General features: G+C 47.7%; 1 protein-coding gene across 1 annotated transcript; it reads right to left on the bottom strand.

Moving 5' to 3' along the window:
* Window positions 1-3,612: 3,612 nt before the first annotated feature.
* Window positions 3,613-19,134, bottom strand: LOC139396910 (triokinase/FMN cyclase-like; the record flags this gene model as incomplete). Its single annotated transcript, XM_071143840.1, is given in 11 exon segments — window positions 3,613-3,745; window positions 5,804-5,917; window positions 6,949-7,065; window positions 7,253-7,342; window positions 8,115-8,199; window positions 9,097-9,131; window positions 10,078-10,167; window positions 13,661-13,739; window positions 13,937-14,229; window positions 14,805-14,994; window positions 19,074-19,134. Coding segments are annotated over 11 exon segments (1,232 nt in total), but the record flags the coding sequence as incomplete, so codon positions are not given.
* Window positions 19,135-22,761: the final 3,627 nt, after the last annotated feature.

The following is a 22,761-nucleotide window of genomic DNA, read 5'->3' on the forward strand; positions in this document are numbered from 1 at the left end:
CATTAACCTGTTGCATCGACCAAACCCGGATCCGGGATTCTATTTACAGACCTAAGCTCATTACCATAACACAACGTTAACTATTCATGAAAATCGCAAATGAAATGAAATAAATATGCCATCTCTCAAGCTTAGCCTTTTGTAAACAACACTGTCATCTCAGATTTTCAAAATATGCTTCTCAACCATAGGAAAACAATCATTTGTGTAAAAGTGGCTAGCTAGCGTAGCATTAGCGTTAGCATCCAGCACGCAAGATTTCAACAAAAACATAAAAGCCTTCAAATAAAATAATTTACCTTTGAAGAACTTCGGATGTTTTCAATGAGGAGACTCTCAGTTAGATAGCAGATGCTCAGTTTTTCCAAAAAAGATTCTTTGTGTATTAGAAATAGCTCCGTTTTGTACATCACATTTGGCTACCAAAAAAAAAACGAAAATTCAGTCCTCAAAACGCGAACTTTTTTCCAAATTAACTCCATAATATCGACTGAAAACATGGCAAACGTTGTTTAGAATCAATCCTCAAGGTGTTTTTCACATATCTCTTCAATGATATATCGTTCATGGAAGCATGGTTTCTCCCCTCAATCAAATGGAAAAGTACAAGCAGCTGGCGTTTGCGCACCAAATTCCACGCTTGACACCAGGCGGACACTTGGAAAATGTAGTCTCTTATGGTCAATCTTCCAATGATATGCCTACAAATACGTCACAATGCTGCTAACACCTTGGGGAAACGACAGAAAGTGTAGGCTCATTCCTTGCGCAATCACAGCCATATAAGGAGACAATGGAAAACAGAGCTTCAGAGATTCTGCTCATTTCCTGCTTGACGCATCATCTTGGTTTCGCCTGTAGAATGAGTTCTGGGGCACTTACAGACAATATCTTTGCAGATTCTGAAACTTCAGAGTGTTTTCTTTCAAAAACTGTCAAGAATATGCATAGTCGAGCATCTTTTCGTGACAAAATATCGCGCTTAAAACGGGAACGTTTTTTATCCAAAAATGAAATAGCGCCCCTAGAGATCCAACAGGTTAATGACCTGCCTTCTGTCTGTACTGGGTCTGTAGTTCAGCCTGTACATTAATGATCTGCCTTCTGTCTGTACTGGGTCTGTAATGGTCCAGGTTACATAGTGACTCACTACTGTAACGGTCCAGGTTACATAGTGACTGACTACAGTAACGGTCCAGGTTACATAGTGACTGACTACAGTAACGGTCCAGGTTACATAGTGACTCACTACTGTAACGGTCCAGGTTACATAGTGACTCACTACTGTAACGGTCCAGGTTACATAGTGACTCACTACTGTAACGGTCCAGGTTACATAGTGACTCACTACTGTAACGGTCCAGGTTACATAGTGACTCACTACTGTAACGGTCCAGGTTACATAGTGACTCACTACTGTAACGGTCCAGGTTACATAGTGACTGACTACTGTAACGGTCCAGGTTACATAGTGACTGACTACTGTAACGGTCCAGGTTACATAGTGACTGACTACTGTAACGGTCCAGGCTACATAGTGACTGACTACTGTAACGGTCCAGGTTACATAGTGACTCACTACTGTAACGGTCCAGGTTACATAGTGACTCACTACTGTAACGGTCCAGGTTACATAGTGACTCACTACTGTAACGGTCCAGGTTACATAGTGACTCACTACTGTAACGGTCCAGGTTACATAGTGACTCACTACTGTAACGGTCCAGGTTACATAGTGACTCACTACTGTAACGGTCCAGGTTACATAGTGACTCACTACTGTAACGGTCCAGGTTACATAGTGACTCACTACTGTAACGGTCCAGGTTACATAGTGACTCACTACTGTAACGGTCCAGGTTACATAGTGACTCACTACTGTAACGGTCCAGGTTACATAGTGACTCACTACTGTAACGGTCCAGGTTACATAGTGACTCACTACTGTAACGGTCCAGGTTACATAGTGACTCACTACTGTAACGGTCCAGGTTACATAGTGACTCACTACTGTAACGGTCCAGGTTACATAGTGACTCACTACTGTAACGGTCCAGGTTACATAGTGACTCACTACTGTAACGGTCCAGGTTACATAGTGACTCACTACTGTAACGGTCCAGGTTACATAGTGACTCACTACTGTAATGGTCCAGGTTACATAGTGACTCAGTGACTCTTGTTTGCATCTCAATGTGATGCTACTGAACCAGATGTCTATGTGTCAGGGGAGAAGCTCCAGCTGGTATCTGATGCTACTGAGCCAGATGTCTATGTGTCTATGTGTCAGGGGAGAAGCTCCAGCTGGTATCTGATGCTACTGAGCCAGATGTCTATGTGTCAGGGGAGAAGCTCCAGGTGGTATCCGATTTTAAGTACCTTGGCATCATACTTGATTCCAACCTCTCTTTTAAAAAGCATGTGAAAAAGGTAACTCAAATAACCAAATTTAACCTAGCTAATTTCCGATTTATACGAAATTGTTTGACTACAGAGGTAGCAAAACTGTACTTCAAATCTATGATACTCCCCCACTTAACATACTGCTTGACTAGTTGGGCCCAAGCTTGCTGTACAACATTAAAACCTATTCAGTCTGTCTACAAACAGGCTCTCAAAGTGCTTGATAGGAAGCCCAATAACCATCATCACTGTTACATCCTCAGAAAGCATGAGCTCCTGAGTTGGGAAAATCTTGTGCAATACACTGTCTTGTATTCAAGATCCTAAATGGCCTGGCTCCTCCTCCTCCACTCAGTACTTCTGTTAAACAGAAAACCCAAACATATGGCAGCAGATCCACAAGGTCTGCCATGAGAGGTGACTGTATTGTTCCCTTATTAAGGAAAAACTTTAGTAAATCCGTTTTCTGTGTGAGAGCTTCCCATGTCTGGAATACACTGCCATCAGACACACATAACTGCACCACATATCACACTTTCACAAAATGCTTGAAGACATGGCTAAAGGTCAATCAGATTTGTGAACATGGTCCCTAGCTGTGTGTTGCCGCTTTCCATGTTGTCTGTTTTCTGTAGCTTGTGAGGTGTGTAAACACTTTGTTGCTTTTATGAATTTTGTCTCGCTGCTTTTTGTTTTATGTTGCTCTGTCTGTATGCTACGTCTTGCTTGTCCTATGTTGCTCTGTCTGTATGCTACGTCTTGCTTGTTCTATGCTGCTATGTCTTGCTTGTCCTATGTTGCTATGTCTTGCTTGTCCTATGTTGCTCTGTCTGTATGCTACATCTTGCTTGTCCTATGTTGCTCTGTCTGTATGCTACGTCTTGCTTGTTCTATGCTGCTATGTCTTGCTTGTCCTATGTTGCTATGTCTTGCTTGTCCTATGTTGCTCTGTCTGTATGCTATGTCTTGCTCGTTCTATGTTGCTCTGCGTGTGCTCACTGATCAATGATTGTCTGTATTGTAATTGTTTTTAATAACCTGCCCAGGGACTGTGGTTGAAAATTAGCCGGCTGGCTAAAACCGGCACTTTTACTGAAACGTTGATTAATGTGCACTGTCCCTGTAAAAATAAACTCAAACTCAAATTAATACTGTTCACAAATGTTGCATAGTGTATCTACAAGTATGCAATTAATGTCTTCACCTTTGGCAGCTTGGGCATGAGTGTTCCCGCAATCTCCGTCCCCGGATGCCCTGTCCAGTGAGTTTAGTTCCTCTTGGCGTTGAAGAAGGGAAGAGCACACCGCTTCTAGAGCCTTCCGCATCACATCACTGAGAGGACCTGACACACAGAAAAATATTAATTTACAGCTGTGTGTGTGTGTGTGTGTGTGTGTGTGTGTGTGTGTGTGTGTGTGTGTGTGTGTGTGTGTGTGTGTGTGTGTATTCAAAAGATCAAAAATGACGTTTAAAAAAAAGTGAGGGAACAATACGACTGAGCTAAACCCAGGTATCCTGCAGGGCATCAAGACTGTTGACCCACTGAGCTAGACCCAGGTATCCTGCAGGGCATCAAGACTGTTGACCCACTGAGCTAGACCCAGGTATCCTGCAGGGCATCAAGACTGTTGACCCACTGAGCTAGACCCAGGTATCCTGCAGGGCATCAAGACTGTTGACCCACTGAGCTAGACCCAGGTATCCTGCAGGGCATCAAGACTGTTGACCCACTGAGCTAGACCCAGGTATCCTGCAGGGCATCAAGACTGTTGACCCACTGAGCTAGACCCAGGTATCCTGCAGGGCATCAAGACTGTTGACCCACTGAGCTAGACCCAGGTATCCTGCAGGGCATCAAGACTGTTGACCCACTGAGCTAGACCCAGGTATCCTGCAGGGCATCAAGACTGTTGACCCACTGAGCTAAACCCAGGTATCCTGCAGGGCATCAAGACTGTTGACCCACTGAGCTAGACCCAAGTATCCTGCAGGGCATCAAGACTGTTGACCCACTGAGCTAGACCCAGGTATCCTGCAGGGCATCAAGACTGTTGACCCACTGAGCTAGACCCAAGTATCCTGCAGGGCATCAAGACTGTTGACCCACTGAGCTAGACCCAGGTATCCTGCAGGGCATCAAGACTGTTGACCCACTGAGCTAGACCCAGGTATCCTGCAGGGCATCAAGACTGTTGACCCACTGAGCTAAACCCAGGTATCCTGCAGGGCATCAAGACTGTTGACCCACTGAGCTAAACCCAGGTATCCTGCAGGGCATCAAGACTGTTGACCCACTGAGCTAAACCCAGGTATCCTGCAGGGCATCAAGACTGTTGGCCCACTGAGCTAAACCCAGGTATCCTGCAGGGCCTCAATACTGTTGGGTCACTGAGCTAGACCCAGGTATCCTGCAGGGCCTCAAGACTGTTGGCCCACTGAGCTAGACCCAGGTATCCTGCAGGGCCTCAAGACTTTTGGCCCACTGAGCTAGACCCCGGTATCCTGCAGGGCATCAAGACTGTTGGCCCACTGAGCTAGACCCAGGTATCCTGCAGGGCTTCAAGACTGTTAGCCCACTGAGCTAGACCCAGGTATCCTGCAGGGCATCAAGACTGTTGACCCACTGAGCTAGACCCAGGTATCCTGCATGGCCTCAAGACTGTTGACCCACTGAGCTAGACCCAGGTATCCTGCAGGGCATCAAGACTGTTGACCCACTGAGCTAAACCCAGGTATCCTGCAGGGCATCAAGACTGTTGATCCACTGAGCTAAACCTACCTTCTGTGTGAGAGGTCAGGTGAGTGTTGTCCTAAACCCACCTTCTGTGTGAGAGGTCAGGTGAGTGTTGTCCTAAACCTACCTTCTGTGTGAGAGGTCAGGTGAGTGTTGTCCTAAACCTACCTTCTGTGTGAGAGGTCAGGTGAGTGTTGTCCTAACCGTACCTTCTGTGTGAGGTGTCAGGTGTGTGTTGTCCTAAACCTACCTTCTGTGTGAGAGGTCAAGTGAGTGTTGTGCTAACCGTACATTCTGTGTGAGGTGTCAGGTGAGTGTGAGTGTTGTGCTAACCGTACCTTCTGTGTGAGGTGTCAGGTGAGTGTTGTGCTAACCGTACCTTCTGTGTGCGAGGTCAGGTGTGTGTTGTCCTAAACCTACCTTCTGTGTGAGAGGTCAGGTGAGTGTTGTCCTAAACCTACCTTCTGTGTGAGAGGTCAGGTGAGTGTTGTCCTAAACCTACCTTCTGTGTGAGAGGTCAGGTGTGTGTTGTCCTAACCGTACCTTCTGTGTGAGAGGTCAGGTGTGTGTTGTCCTAACCGTACCTTCTGTGTGAGAGGTCAGGTGAGTGTTGTTCTAACCGTACCTTCTGTGTGAGAGGTCAGGTGAGTGTTGTCCTAACCGTACCTTCTGTGTGAGAGGTCTCTTGCATGTCTTTTGCTGGAGGGTCCAGAATGTAACTCGTCCCACTGATACACACAGTACTGAGGTTGGGCCAGGCAGAGGCTGTGGTCTTGGCATCTGAGAGAGAGATGGGGAGGGAGAGAGAGAGAGATGGGGAGGGAGAGAGAGAGAGATGGGGAGAGAGAGAGATGGGGAGGGAGGTAGAGAGAGATGGGGAGGGAGGTAGAGAGAGATGGGGAGGGAGGTAGAGAGAGATGGGGAGGGAGAGAGAGAGATGGGGAGGGAGGTAGAGAGAGATGGGGAGGGAGAGAGAGAGAGATGGGGAGGGAGAGAGAGAGAGATGGGGAGGGAGAGAGAGAGAGATGGGGAGGGAGAGAGAGAGAGATGGGGAGGGAGAGAGTGAGAGATGGGGAGGGAGAGAGTGAGAGATGGGGAGGGAGAGAGTGAGAGATGGGGAGGGAGAGAGTGAGAGATGGGGAGGGAGAGAGTGAGAGATGGGGAGGGAGAGAGTGAGAGATGGGGAGGGAGAGAGTGAGAGATGGGGAGGGAGGGAGACGACAAGCCAGTGTTACATGGTGATAGGTTTGTGTGTATGTGTGAGTGTAATCGGGAGTGACTGTGTTCTCAACCAACCAGTGTGACAAGGTGACTGTGTTCTCAACCACCCAGTGTGACAAGGTGACTGTGTTCTCAACCCACCAGTGTGACCAGGTGACTGTGTTCTCAACCCACCAGTGTGACAAGGTGACTGTGTTCTCAAATACCCAGTGTGACAATGTGACTGTGTTCTCAACCAGGTGACTGTGTTCTCAACCAACCAGTGTGACAAGGTGACTGTGTTCTCAACCAACCAGTGTGACAAGGTGACTGTGTTCTCAACCAACCAGTGTGACAATGTGACTGTGTTCTCAACCAGGTGACTGTGTTCTCAACCCACCAGTGTGACAAGGTGACTGTGTTCTCAACCAGGTGACTGTGCTCTCAACCAGGTGACTGTGTTCTCAACCCACCAGTGTGACAAGGTGACTGTGTTCTCAACCACCCAGTGTGACAAGGTGACTGTGTTCTCAACCAGGTGACTGTGTTCTCAACCAGGTGACTGTGTTCTCAACCACCCAGTGTAACAAGGTGACTGTGTGTGTTCTCACCAAACAGTCGGAGTATCTCCTGGTCTGCTCTCATCATTGACAGAGACACTCCCGCCATCTCCAGTGATGTCATAAATGACCCCGACATCACACGGGCAACCCGCACCCCACGACCCTCTGTAACCATGGCAACAACAAACAAACATACAAAAAAAAAAAAAAAAAAAAAAAGAGATTCCACAGAGAATGTAAACAAGGTAACCTGAATAACGAGGTTAACAATTAGCTTTTCATAAAGCAATAAAATACAATATTCTACATTGTTATTTACGATAACAGTTAGGCAATGAGCCATGAGTCTTACCCAGGTAGCGTATAGCAGATCTAGTAACAACAGATATCTCTAGACAAGACAGAGCTCCAAGGTTGTTGACACACAGAACCACACTGTCACCTGTACCAGAGAGAGAGAGAGAGATGGGACACGGTTAGGAGGTAGGAGGGGCGGGCACGGTTAGGAGGACGAGGTAGGAGGAGGGGGGGGGGCACGGTTAAAAGGAAGGGGGGGGACACGGTTTAAAGGAGGAGGGGACACGGTTTAAAGGAGGAGGGGGGGACACAGTTTAAATAGGAGGAGGGGGGACACGGTTTAAATAGGAGGAGGGGGGACACGGTTTAAATAGGAGGAGGGGGGACACGGTTTAAATAGGAGGAGGGGGGACACGGTTTAAATAGGAGGAGGGGGGACACGGTTTAAATAGGAGGAGGGGGGACACGGTTTAAATAGGAGGAGGGGGGACACGGTTTAAATAGGAGGAGGGGGGACACGGTTTAAATAGGAGGAGGGGGGACACGGTTTAAATAGGAGGAGGGGGGACACGGTTTAAATAGGAGGAGGGGGGACACGGTTTAAATAGGAGGAGGGGGGACACGGTTTAAAGGAGGAGGGGGGACACGGTTTAAAGGAGGAGGGGGACACTGTTTAAAGGAGGAGGGGGACACTGTTTAAAGGAGGAGGGGGACACGGTTTAAAGGAGGAGGGGGACACGGTTTAAAGGAGGAGGGGGACACGGTTTAAAGGAGGAGGGGGACACGGTTTAAAGGAGGAGGGAGACACGGTTTAAAGGAGGAGGGGGACACGGTTTAAAGGGCGAGGGGGACACGGTTTAAAGAAGGAGGGGGACACGGTTGAACTTTGCACTGATTAAATGCGGTGGTCCTTGTACCTGACTTCAGAGACAGATGTGATTGGCTGGCAGGGTTGGTCATATGGTCTACCATGGTCTTCACCACCTCATCCGCCGAGGTCACCTAAAAGAGATCCATCATGGCAAACCAACAACGTCTCAGGCCCCAATTAAATACGACACACCGACAGGGCAGCGCCACCCGGGTTTGGCCGTCATTGTAAATAAGAATACGTTCTAAACTGAGTTGCCCTAGTTAAAAAAGGTTGAATAAAGGTTAAATAAAGGTTGAATAAAGGTTGAATAGAGGTTGAATAGAGGTTGAATAGAGGTTGAATAGAGGTTGAATAGAGGTTGAATAGAGGTTGAATAAAGGGTAAATAAAGGTTGAATAAAGGTTGAAAAGGTTGAATAAAGGTTGAATAGAGGTTGAATAAAGGTTGAAAAGGTTGAATAAAGGTTGAATAGAGGTTGAATAGAGGTTGAATAAAGGTTGAAAAGGTTGAATAAAGGTTGAATAGAGGTTGAATAGAGGTTGAATAAAGGTTGAATAGAGGTCGAATAGAGGTTGAATAAAGGTTGAATAGAGGTTGAATAGAGGTTGAATAAAGGGTAAATAAAACAGTGCACTACTTTTAACCAGATTGAGTGCCATTTGGAACACACTGCCTACACTGCATCTTAACTTTATTACACTGACCTTTGACCTCTTAATGCCAACACACTGCCTACACTGTATCTTAACTTTACTACACTGACCTTTGACCTCTTAATGCCAACACTGTAACCTAACTTTACTACACTGACCTTTGACCTCTTAATGCCAACACTGTAACCTAACTTTACTACACTGACCTTCGACCTCTTAATGCCAACACACTGCCTACACTGCATCTTAACTTTATTACACTGACCTTTGACCTCTTAATGCCAACACACTGCCTGCACTGTAACCTAACTTTATTACACTGACCTTTGACCTCTTAATGCCAACACTGTATCCTAACTTTATTACACTGACCTTTGACCTCTTAATGCCAGGCTCACCATGGATACCTGAGGAGAAAAACAACATGATCTAAATTACTAACTGCTCTTTCTTCCCCCATAGAAGTTATCGATTCCAAACATGGAATTTACCGTCCCAATTCCCCCCCTCACCCAGTCCCAGCTCCCCCCTCACCCAGTCCCAGCTCCATCTCTCCCTCCCTCCCTCTCTCACCCAGTCCCAGCTCCCTCCCTCCCTCCCTCTCACCCACCCAGTCCCCTCTCTCCCTCCCCCTCCCTCTCACCTAGTCCCAGCTCCCTCCCTCCCTCTCTCACCTAGTCCCAGCTCCCTCCCTCCCTCCCTCTCACCCACCCAGTCCCCTCTCTCCCTCCCCCTCTCTCTCACCTAGTCCCAGCTCCCTCCCTCCCTCTCTCACCTAGTCCCAGCTCCCTCCCTCCCTCCCTCTCCCAGTCCCAGCTCCCTCCCTCCCTCTCTCACCTAGTCCCAGCTCCCTCCCTCCCTCCCTCTCCCACCCAGTCCCAGCTCCCTCTCTCACCCAGTCCCAGCTCTCTCTCTCCCTCTCTCACCCAGTCCCAGCTCCCTCCCTCTCTCACCCAGTCCCAGCTCCCTCCCTCCCCCCCCCTCTCTCACCCAGTCCCAGCTCTCTCTCTCCCTCTCTCACCCAGTCCCAGCTCCCTCCCTCTCTCACCCAGTCCCAGCTCCCTCCCTCCCTCCCTCTCTCACCCAGTCCCAGCTCTCTCTCTCCCTCTCTCACCCAGTCCCAGCTCCCTCCCTCCCTCCCTTTCTCACCCAGTCCCAGCTCTCTCTCCCTCTCTCACCCAGTCCCAGCTCTCTCTCTCCCTCCCTCTCTCACCCAGTCCCAGCTCCCTCCCTCTCTCTCTCACCCAGTCCCAGCTCTCTCTCTCCCTCCCTCCCTCCCTCACCCAGTCCCAGCTCCCTCCCTCCGTCACCTAGTCCCAGCTCTCTCTCTCCCTCCCTTTCTCCCTCTCTCACCCAGTCCCAGCTCCATCTCTCCAGCAGGCAGGTCAAAGGAGGGCAGACAGCCTGGAACACTGCAGGGAGACAAGCTGACCCCCAGAGTACCTACAGTAGAAACATACATTCTCTGAGAATACTAGAGGATTTCAAGGTTTTACTGCTAACCTACAAAGCATTACATGGGCTTGCTCCTACCTCTCTCTCTGATTTGGTCCTGCCGTACATACCTACACGTACGCTACAGTCACAAGACGCAGGCCTCCTAATTGTCCCTAGAATTTCTAAGCAAACAGCTGGAGGCAGGGCTTTCTCCTATAGAGCTCAATTTTTATGGAACGGTCTGCCAACCCATGTCAGAGACGCAAACTCGGTCTCAACCTTTAAGTCTTTACTGAAGACTCATCTCTTCAGTGGGTCATATGATTGAGTGTAGTCTGGCCCAGGAGTGGGAAGGTGAACGGAAAGGCTCTGGAGCAACGAACCGCCCTTGCTGTCTCTGCCTGGCCGGTTCCCCTCTTCCCACTGGGATTCTCTGCCTCTAACCCTATTACAGGGGCTGAGTCACTGGCTTACTGGGGCTCTCTCATGCCGTCCCTGGAAGGGGTGCGTCACCTGAGTGGGTTGATTCACTGATGTGGTCATCCTGTCTGGGTTGGCGCCCCCCCTTGGGTTGTGCCATGGCGGTGATCTTTGTGGGCTATACTCTGCCTTGTCTCAGGATGGTAAGTTGGTGGTTGAAGATATCCCTCTAGTGGTCTGGGGGCTGTGCTTTGGCAAAGTGGGTGGGGTTATATCCTTCCTGTTTGGCCCTGTCCGGGGGTGTCCTCAGATGGGGCCACAGTGTCTCCTCAAATCAAATCAAATTTTATTTGTCACATACACATGGTTAGCAGATGTTAATGCGAGTGTAGCGAAATGCTTGTGCTTCTAGTTCCGACAATGCAGTAATAACCAACAAGTAATCTAACTAACAATTCCAAAACTACTGTCTTGTACACAGTGTGAGGGGATAAAGAATATGTACATAAGGATATATGAATGAGTGATGGTACAGAGCAGCATAGGCAGATACAGTAGATGGTATCGAGTACAGTATATACATACGAGATGAGTATGTAAACAAAGTGGCATAGTTAAAGTGGCTAGTGATACATGTATTACATAAGGATACAGTCGATGATATAGAGTACAGTATATACGTATGCATATGAGATGAATAATGTAGGGTAAGTAACATTATATAAGGTAGCATTGTTTAAAGTGGCTAGTGATATATTTACATCATTTCCCATCAATTCCCATTATTAAATGGCTGGAGTTGAGTCAGTGTCAGTGTGTTGGCAGCAGCCACTCAATGTTAGTGGTGGCTGTTTAACAGTCTGATGGCCTTGAGATAGAAGCTGTTTTTCAGTCTCTCGGTCCCAGCTTTGATGCACCTGTACTGACCTCGCCTTCTGGATGATAGCGGGGTGAACAGGCAGTGGCTCGGGTGGTTGATGTCCTTGATGATCTTTATGGCCTTCCTGTGACATCGGGTGGTGTAGGTGTCCTGGAGGGCAGGTAGTTTGCCCCCGGTGATGCGTTGTGCAGACCTCACTACCCTCTGGAGAGCCTTACGGTTGAGGGCGGAGCAGTTGCCGTACCAGGCGGTGATACAGCCCGCCAGGATGCTCTCGATTGTGCATCTGTAGAAGTTTGTGAGTGCTTTTGGTGACAAGCCGAATTTCTTCAGCCTCCTGAGGTTGAAGAGGCGCTGCTGCGCCTTCTTCACGATGCTGTCTGTGTGAGTGGACCAATTCAGTTTGTCTGTGATGTGTATGCCGAGGAACTTAAAACTTGCTACCCTCTCCACTACTGTTCCATCGATGTGGATAGGGGGGTGTTCCCTCTGCTGTTTCCTGAAGTCCACAATCATCTCCTTAGTTTTGTTGACGTTGAGTGTGAGGTTATTTTCCTGACACCACACTCCGAGGGCCCTCACCTCCTCCCTGTAGGCCGTCTCGTCGTTGTTGGTAATCAAGCCTACCACTGTTGTGTCGTCCGCAAACTTAATGATTGAGTTGGAGGCGTGCGTGGCCACGCAGTCGTGGGTGAACAGGGAGTACAGGAGAGGGCTCAGAACGCACCCTTGTGGGGCCCAAGTGTTGAGGATCAGCGGGGAGGAGATGTTGTTGCCTACCCTCACCACCTGGGGGCGGCCCGTCAGGAAGTCCAGTACCCAGTTGCACAGGGCGGGGTCGAGACCCAGGGTCTCAAGCTTGATGACGAGCTTGGAGGGTACTATGGTGTTGAATGCCGAGCTGTAGTCAATGAACAGCATTCTCACATAGGTATTCCTCTTGTCCAGATGGGTTAGGGCAGTGTGCAGTGTGGTTGAGATTGCATCGTCTGTGGACCTATTTGGGCGGTAAGCAAATTGGAGTGGGTCTAGGGTGTCAGGTAGGGTGGAGGTGATATGGTCCTTGACTAGTCTCTCAAAGCACTTCATGATGACGGATGTGAGTGCTACGGGGCGGTAGTCGTTTAGCTCAGTTACCTTTGCTTTCTTGGGAACAGGAACAATGGTGGCCCTCTTGAAGCATGTGGGAACAGCAGACTGGTATAGGGATTGATTGAATATGTCCGTAAACACACCGGCCAGCTGGTCTGCGCATGCTCTGAGGGCGCAGCTGGGGATGCCGTCTGGGCCTGCAGCCTTGCGAGGGTTAACACGTTTAAATGTCTTACTCACCTCGGCTGCAGTGAAGGAGAGACCGCAAGTTTTCGTTGCAGGCCGTGTCAGTGGCACTGTATTGTCCTCAAAGCGGGCAAAAAAGTTATTTAGTCTGCCTGGGAGCAGGACATCCTGGTCCGTGACTGGGCTGGATTTCTTCCTGTAGTCCGTGATTGACTGTAGACCCTGCCACATGCCTCTTGTGTCTGAGCCGTTGAATTGAGATTCTACTTTGTCTCTGTACTGGCGCTTAGCTTGTTTGATAGCCTTGCGGAGGGAATAGCTGCACTGTTTGTATTCGGTCATGTTACCAGATACCTTGCCCTGATTAAAAGCAGTGGTTCGCGCTCCTGACCCCTCCTGTCTCAGCCTCCAGTATTTATGCTGCAGTAGTTTATCTGTCCCCAGTCCACCTGGACGTGCTGCTGCTCCAGTTTCAACTGTTCTGCCTTATTATTATTGGACCATGCTGGTCATTTATGAACATTTTAACATCTTGGCCATGTTCTGTTATAATCTCCACCCGGCACAGCCAGAAGAGGACTGGCCATCCCACATAGCCTGGTTCCTCTCTAGGTTTCTTCCTAGGTTTTGGCCTTTCTAGGGAGTTTTTCCTAGCCACCATCTCTTGCTGTTTGGGGTTTTAGGCTGGGTTTCTGTACAGCACTTTGAGATATCAGCTGATGTAAGAAGGGCTATATAAATACATTTGATTTGATTAGAGGAGTATAAACTGACAGGTACAGAATAGAGACAAGCTGACCCCCAGAGTACCTACAGTAGAAACATACAATCTCTGAGAATACTAGAGCAGTATAAACTGACAGATACAGATAAGAGAAAAGCTGACTGGCTGAAACGGTTGTGAGTGTGTGTAGATCTCACCAATGCCCTTCACTGCCTCTGTCACCTTGGAGACAATCTCGTCCAATGGACAACCTTCTTCAGCCAGAGCCCCAGCAAGCTGAGCGAGAGGAAAAGAGATCAATGACTTTCTTTCATACGATGTGTTAACACCAAAACAGTCCTAAATGATCGATCGGGGTTAAAGTTGAAGTCGGTGTTTAAAATCCTATATATCTAAACATAAAAACGCTATACTTCTGTCATTTATAATAATAAGGTCAAAAAGAGATGAAACATTGATCTATTATCCATTACCTTGTGAACGAACACCGTCCCACACAGGCCCCTCCTCCCCGCCTTACTGGGTTGATCAAAAGCACAGTCGTCGGCAACAATCACCATTTCGACTGCGACGCCGCGGTTACGGGCCTGTTCCGCAGCGAGGCCGAAGTTGAGGCGGTCTCCGGTGTAGTTCTTAACGATGAGTAGAACTCCCGACACCCCCGCGTCACGTAGTGATAAAATGGCCGCTAGAACACTGGCCGGGGGAGGGGAGGCAAAGACACCACCTGCAACCGCTGCTGATAGCATACCGCTACCTATGTACCCTGGGGGGGAGAGAGGGAGAGAGAGGGAGAAGGGGAGGGAGAGACAGGGAGAGAGGGGGGTGGGGGATCAGAGAGACAGAGAGAGAGAGAGGGGGGGATCAGAGAGAGACAGAGAGAGAGGGGAAGAGAAAGGGAGAAGGGGAGGGAGAGAGGGAGAAGGTGAGGGAGAGATGGGGAGAGAGGGGGGCATCAGAGAGAGACAGAGAGAGGGGGAGAGAGAGGGAGAAGGGGAGGGATCGACGGGGAGAGAGAGGGGGAGAGAGAGGGGAGAGAGGGAGAAGGGGAGGGAGAGATGGGGAGAGAGGGGAGAGAGGGAGAAGGGGAGGGAGAGATGGGGAGAGAGGGGAGAGAGAGGGTAAGAGAGAGGGAGAAGGGGAGGGATCAACGGGGAGAGAGACGGGGGAGAGGGAGAAGGGGAGGGAGAGATAGGGAGAGAGGGGGGTGGGAGATCAGAGACAGAGAGAGAGTACTTGTCTGTGTTGGCTCGTGCCCAGGCCCGAGTCCCAGTCAGGGCTTCCCCTGGATTTACAACGTTGGTGTCTGAATGTGTCTATACAGGTATACGAGTGTCCTACCTGCGTGTGCTGGCTCGTGTCCAGACCCCCCTCCAGACAGCAAGGCCACCCGACCCTTGAGGGCCTCCAGATCAGCCCTGACCACCACCCTGTGGCCCCTCAGCAGAGAGAGACATCCAGAGCTAGAGACAATGCCTTCCAGGGCCTCGTCTACACAGCGGTCTACTGAGTTTAACAACTTCTGTTGGGGCTGCGAGAGGAGAGACGTAGGAGAGGAGAGACGTAGGAGAGGAGAGACGGAGGAGACGTAGGAGAGGAGAGACGTAGGAGAGGAGAGACGTAGGAGAGGAGAGACGTACGTAGGAGGAGAGACGTACGTAGGAGAGAAGAGACGTAGGAGAGGAGAGACGTAGGAGAGGAGAGACGTAGGAGAGGAGAGACGTAAGAGAGGAGAGACATAGGAGAGGAGAGACGTAGGAGAGGAGAGACATAGGAGAGGAGAGACATAGGAGACATAGGAGAGGAGAGACGTAGGAGACATAGGAGAGAAGAGACGTAGGAGAGGAGAGACGTAGGAGAGGAGAGACGTAGGAGAGGAGAGGAGAGACGTAGGAGAGGAGAGACGTAGGAGAGGAGAGGAGAGACGTAGGAGAGAAGAGGAGAGACGTAAGAGAGAAGAGAAGAGACGTAGGAGAGAAGAGAAGAGACGTAGGAGAGAAGAGAAGAGACGTAGGAGAGAAGAGAAGAGACGTAGGAGAGAAGAGAAGAGACGTAGGAGAGGAGAGACGTAGGAGAGAAGAGGAGAGACGTAAGAGAGAAGAGATGTAGGAGAGGAGAGACGGAGGAGAGGAGAGACGGAGGAGAGGAGAGACGAGACGTAGGAGAGAAGAGGAGAGACGAAAGAGAGAAGAAATGTAGGAGAGGAGAGACGTAGGAGAGGAGAGACGGAGGAGAGAAGAGACGTAGGAGAGGAGAGAAGAGACGTAGGAGAGGAGAGACGTAGGAGAGGAGAGACGTAGGAGAGGAGAGACGTAGGAGAGGAGAGAAGAGACGTAAGAGAGGAGAGAAGAGACGTAAGAGAGGAGAGGAAGACGTAAGAGAGGAGAGGAGAGACGTAAGAGAGGAGAGACGTAAGAGAGGAGAGACGTAAGAGAGGAGAGACGTAAGAGAGGAGAGACGTAGGAGAGGAGAGAAGTAAGGCCCAAAGCCTGTAACCATCTGATATATAGACCTACAGAGGCTAGGCTACATGGTACACTGACCCTGTAGCAGACTGACCCTGTAACAGACTACAACACTGACCCTGTAACAGACTACAACACTGACCCTGTAACAGACTGACCCTGTAACAGACTGACCCTGTAACAGACTACAACACTGACCCTGTAACAGACTACAACACTGACCCTGTAACAGACTACAACACTGACCCGGTAACAGACTACAACACTGACCCTGTAACAGACTACAACACTGACCCTGTAGCAGACTGACCCTGTAACAGACTGACCCTGTAACAGACTACAACACTGACCCTGTAGCAGACTACAACACTGACCCTGTAACAGACTGCAACACTGACCCTGTAACAGACTACAACACTGACCCTGTAACAGACTGACCCTGTAAAAGACTGACCCTGTAACAGACTACAACACTGACCCTGTAGCAGACTACAACACTGACCCTGTAACAGACTACAACACTGACCCTGTAACAGACTACAACACTGACCCTGTAACAGACTACAACACTGACCTTGTAACAGACTACAACACTGACCCTGTAGCAGACTACAACACTGACCCTGTAACAGACTACAACACTGACCCTGTAACAGACTACAACACTGACCCTGTAACAGACTGACCCTGTAACAGACTACAACACTGACCCTGTAACAGACTACAACACTGACCCTGTAACAGACTGACCCTGTAACAGACTACAACACTGACCCTGTAGCAGACTACAACACTGACCCTGTAACAGACTACAACACTGACCCTGTAACAGACTACAACACTGACCCTGTAACAGACTACAACACTGACCCTGTAGCAGACTACAACACTGACCCTGTAGCAGACTACAACACTGACCCTGTAACAGACTACAACACTGACCCTGTAACAGACTACAACACTGACCCTGTAACAGACTGACCCTGTAACAGACTACAACACTGACCCTGTAACAGACTACAACACTGACCCTGTAACAGACTGACCCTGTAACAGACTACAACACTGACCCTGTAACAGACTACAACACTGACCCTGTAACAGACTACAACACTGACCCTGTAACAGACTACAACACTGACCCTGTAGCAGACTACAACACTGACCCTGTAACAGACTACAACACTGACCCTGTAACAGACTACAACACTGACCCTGTAACAGACTGACCCTGTAACAGACTGACCCTGTAACAGACTACAACACTGACCCTGTAACAGACTACAACACTGACCATGTAACAGACTGACCCTGTAACAGACTACAACACTGACCCTGTAACAGACTGACCCTGTAACAGACTACAACACTGACCCTGTAGCAGACTACAACACTGACCCTGTAACAGACTACAACACTGACCCTGTAACAGACTACAACACTGACCCTGTAACAGACTACAACACTGACCCTGTAGCAGACTACAACACTGACCCTGTAACAGACTACAACACTGACCCTGTAACAGACTGACCCTGTAACAGACTGACCCTGTAACAGACTACAACACTGACCCTGTAACAGACTGACCCTGTAACAGACTGACCCTGTAACAGACTGACCCTGTAACAGACTACAACACTGACCCTGTAACAGACTACAACACTGACCCTGTAACAGACTGACCCTGTAACAGACTGACCCTGTAACAGACTACACCACTGACCCTGTAACAGACTGACCCTGTAACAGACTGACCCTGTAACAGACTGACCCTGTAACAGACTACAACACTGACCCTGTAACAGACTACAACACTGACCCTGTAACAGACTGACCCTGTAACAGACTACAACACTGACCCTGTAACAGACTACAACACTGACCCTGTAACAGACTACAACACTGACCCTGTAACATACTGACCCTGTAACAGACTACAACACTGACCCTGTAACAGACTACAACACTGACCCTGTAACAGACTACAACACTGACCCTGTAACAGACTGACCCTGTAGCAGACTACAACACTGACCCGGTAACAGACTGACCCTGTAACACTGACCCGGTAACAGACTACAACACTGACCCTGTAACAGACTGACCCTGTAACAGACTACAACACTGACCCTGTAGCAGACTACAACACTGACCCTGTAGCAGACTACAACACTGACCCTGTAGCAGACTACAACACTGACCCTGTAACAGACTGACCCTGTAACAGACTGACCCTGTAACAGACTACAACACTGACACGGTAACAGACTACAACACTGACCTTGTAACAGACTGACCCTGTAACAGACTGACCCTGTAACAGACTACAACACTGACCCTGTAACAGACTGACCCTGTAACAGACTACAACACTGACCAGACTACAACACTGACCCTGTAACAGACTACAACACTGACCCTGTAACAGACTACAACACTGACCCTGTAGCAGACTACAACACTGACCCTGTAACAGACTACAACACTGACCCTGTAGCAGACTACAACACTGACCCTGTAACAGACTACAACACTGACCCTGTAGCAGACTACAACACTGACCCTGTAACAGACTACAACACTGACCCTGTAACAGACTACAACACTGACCCTGTAACACACTACAACACTGACCAGACTACAACACTGACCCTGTAACACACTACAACACTGACCAGACTACAACACTGACCCTGTAACAGACTACAACACTGACCCTGTAACACACTACAACACTGACCAGACTACAACACTGACCCTGTAACAGACTGACTCTGTAACAGACTACAACACTGACCCTGTAACAGACTACAACACTGACCCTGTAACAGACTACAACACTGACCCAGATCATGTAATACTGTACAAAACAAGAGGCCAAAGATCGAAGGCCTAAGCCTCTCTTAGCTACATTTGTCCTTTTGCACTAATGGCAATAAATGGACTATGTTCCTTGACTTGAACCTGTGTCTGCCATGCAATCACGAAGGGCTCACCATTCTGCAGGCTACTCTGTTCAAAAGCATCCCAAGACAATGTATTTACAGCATTCCGTGACTTTGCATTGAAACAGGCCGTCCATGTGTACGTTTTAATTGGGTTTAGATATGTTTATTTAATAGTTTTCTTGCAGTTATCTTACCTTCATGCTTCTGCTGTTGTTTTCTTCTGACGCTTTGCACGTTGAACTTCACGCTAGTGGCACAGATATTTATAACTAGACCAAGATAGACCACAAGCCTGTCGTTTCAAACAGGAACAAATGAGTCATTGTGGGCAGAGCCAAGCCCGAGCTAGAGCGATTCTATTGGCGCGTTCTAGCACGTATATTTGCATATATCAGTTAGGGAACGCCGACTCTTTGCACTCCTTCTAAACAACACTATTTTATAAAACTTGAACAAAGGGTAACATTTGTAACACATTCTAGTTTTTTGGAACAGAACATGGTATTGAGATCAAATGTATCATCGATGAGAAAATGTGCAAAAGGTAGGCCAAAATCCATATCGTTCCATCTTCTCCCACTGCCGGACACTGGGCTTCCTCTCACTACCGTGGAAACCCCAAAACGGATGCTTCACATTTATACATCCGGCGAAATATCTGCGCTGGTGATGCGCAGTTCTTCTTCGGTGGGGTTTAACCTGCATCCAAAAAGTCGCATTATCGCCCTCAACTGGACTATAAATATAAAACTATTATACTTTGTGATACAAAATGGGAAAAATGGTCATATAAAATACCCATTCCAACTAACCCGACATTACACGCACCTGTCCCTGTGCATTTCGAAAACGATTCATTCTATTTCAACGACTCTCTTTACTGACTCGAGAGTCATGAATCGCCACTCGTTCATTTTAGTCGTTCGTTGTGACCTGCTAAGAGGAAACGTTGCGCAATGACTCCCAGCCTACAGCAGGACTGATAGCCTGTCCTACACGCTCCTCCGGCTCAGCACCTCGGGAGAGTCGAACGATTCCTTATTTTGACCGAACGAGTCGAAAAGATCCGAGTCCGTAAAAAGAGCCGAACTTCCCATCACGACCACGCACACCTGTCACGGACCGAGGTCAAAGTGGACTGTTTACAGAAACAGGGAGTGGAAGCAGAAGTGTCACCAAACTTATACCCTATTGAGCAGCGCAGCATTATCAATGCTGGTGTAAAAGGAAGGGAACGTTGCCACTACCTCGCTTGAATCCGATAACCCATGAGTCATGGACGATAGGGGAGAGTGATGTTTATCAGAATTAGCCACTGATCATGACTATCAGTTCCATTACACATAAGAATAATTGGACAAAGGCGTCTTCTGTACAGGGGTAGTTTTGTTAATTAAAGAGCCCCGACGCTCGGTCTGAACAGTGTACCTACCGTAAGTGCGTATTTTGTATTTGTGAAATTATTATGCGATATGACCGAGGGGTTCATGTTTCCAGAACCATCACCGAAATTGATCATTGATTTACTTTTGGATGGTGTTTTGTCTTCCAGAGCAAATTCTCCTTTTAATTAAACACATTTACGGTCCTTGCACTATAATATGTAACTTTAGGTTCGTTTAGTGCATTATTGGATCGGTCAGAATATGGACATGTGAAGCTCTGTCACCATTCTGATTGTCATACAAGTTATCTCAAACACTTTTTTTTGTTGTTGTTGCATAAATCCTTTATTGCAATGAGATGGCAACCAAACACTGGGTATAGCAAGGGACCGTGGGCAAGTAACGAGCAAGGAAACTCAAAGGATCTGCGTTGTTTTTTTTAGGTGAAGCTCTGTTTTACTTTTTTTATATATAGTTTTGAAAACGTGGTCTCATAAAAAAAACTGATTTTTATCGTAATTCCATTAACAAAGTTTGCATCTTCTACTAAATTCATTTTTTGTAAAATATTTTAGTGGACTTGTCATTGTGCATAGTTGTATGGTTTGTTAAACTTTGAAATCAATGTAATCTTTTTTAAAAATTTGGCAATACATTTTAAAGTGAAAAAACTGAGTCAAAGCGCAATTCCGTTTGAATTGATCCTCGGCCATTACACTTCCTCAGGGAATTATATGCTGCTAGGTGATTGGTCATGGTCATTTCCTGAAGGCTTTGCACTTCATGCATTCTTTAGGAGTATCATATCTTGTCCTTGGTCATATCTCAATTTCTTCAAATTCATGGGCGATTCACGATAACTAGTGATGCATCGATATGACATTTTTGGCCGATTCTGATAATTTCCTTGCCAAAGAACCGCTACCGATATTTACAATTTTAGCGACCTTTTTAAGCATTCTAGTACAGTTAAATAGTTAACACACACACATGGATGCAGCGGTCTAAGTCAGTGCATCTCAGTGCAATAGGCATCACTACAGTCCCTGGTTCAAATCCAGGCTGAATCACATTGGGAGTCCCATAGGGTGGTGGTACACAATTGGAATGGGTTTGGCCAGGGTAGAAGCAGTCATTGTAAATAAGAATTTGTTCTTAACTGACTTTCTTAGATAAATAAAAAAATGTTTTACTGCTGTGTCCGGAGCTCACTGGTGGAGACAACTCTGAGGACTGCTAATATTGTATACAATGTTGCAAGTTCGGTATTTCAAGCTTCAGCCCGGATCCAAGTCGTTTTATATAATGTTGCAAGTTCGGTATTTCAAGCTTCAGCCCGGATCCAAGTCGTTTTATACAATGTTGCAAGTTCGGTATTTCAAGCTTCAGCCCGGATCCAAGTCGTTTTATACAATGTTGCAAGTTCGGTATTTCAAGCTTCAGCCCGGATCCAAGTCGTTTTATATAATGTTTCAAGTTCGGTATTTCAAGCTTCAGCCCGGATCCAAGTCGTTTTATATAATGTTTCAAGTTCGGTATTTCAAGCTTCAGCCCGGATCCAAGTCGTTTTATACAATGTTGCAAGTTCGGTATTTCAAGCTTCAGCCCGGATCCAAGTCGTTTTATACAATGTTGCAAGTTCGGTATTTCAAGCTTCAGCCCGGATCCAAGTCGTTTTATACAATGTTGCAAGTTCGGTATTTCAAGCTTCAGCCCGGATCCAAGTCGTTTTATACAATGTTGCAAGTTCGGTATTTCAAGCTTCAGCCCGGATCCAAGTCGTTTTATACAATGTTGCAAGTTCGGTATTTCAAGCTTCAGCCCGGATCCAAGTCGTTTTATACAATGTTGCAAGTTCGGTATTTCAAGCTTCAGCCCGGATCCAAGTCGTTTTATACAATGTTGCAAGTTCGGTATTTCAAGCTTCAGCCCGGATCCAAGTCGTTTTATACAATGTTGCAAGTTCGGTATTTCAAGCTTCAGCCCGGATCCAAGTCGTTTTATACAATGTTGCAAGTTCGGTATTTCAAGCTTCAGCCCGGATCCAAGTCGTTTTATACAATGTTGCAAGTTCGGTATTTCAAGCTTCAGCCCGGATCCAAGTCGTTTTATACAATGTTGCAAGTTCGGTATTTCAAGCTTCAGCCCGGATCCAAGTCGTTTTATACAATGTTGCAAGTTCGGTATTTCAAGCTTCAGCCCGGATCCAAGTCGTTTTATACAATGTTGCAAGTTCGGTATTTCAAGCTTCAGCCCGGATCCAAGTCGTTTTATACAATGTTGCAAGTTCGGTATTTCAAGCTTCAGCCCGGATCCAAGTCGTTTTATACAATGTTGCAAGTTCGGTATTTCAAGCTTCAGCCCGGATCCAAGTCGTTTTATACAATGTTTCAAGTTCATTGCAGACGTGTTGCCAATGTGATTTTTATGACATTTATTTTTTATCAGGATATTTTCTACCTGCAGGCTGCAATGTTTTTATTTGTTGGCTTTATGT

This window comes from Oncorhynchus clarkii, unplaced genomic scaffold, assembly GCF_045791955.1.
Source record: "Oncorhynchus clarkii lewisi isolate Uvic-CL-2024 unplaced genomic scaffold, UVic_Ocla_1.0 unplaced_contig_11597_pilon_pilon, whole genome shotgun sequence".
In the NCBI taxonomy this organism is placed as follows: domain Eukaryota; kingdom Metazoa; phylum Chordata; class Actinopteri; order Salmoniformes; family Salmonidae; genus Oncorhynchus; species Oncorhynchus clarkii.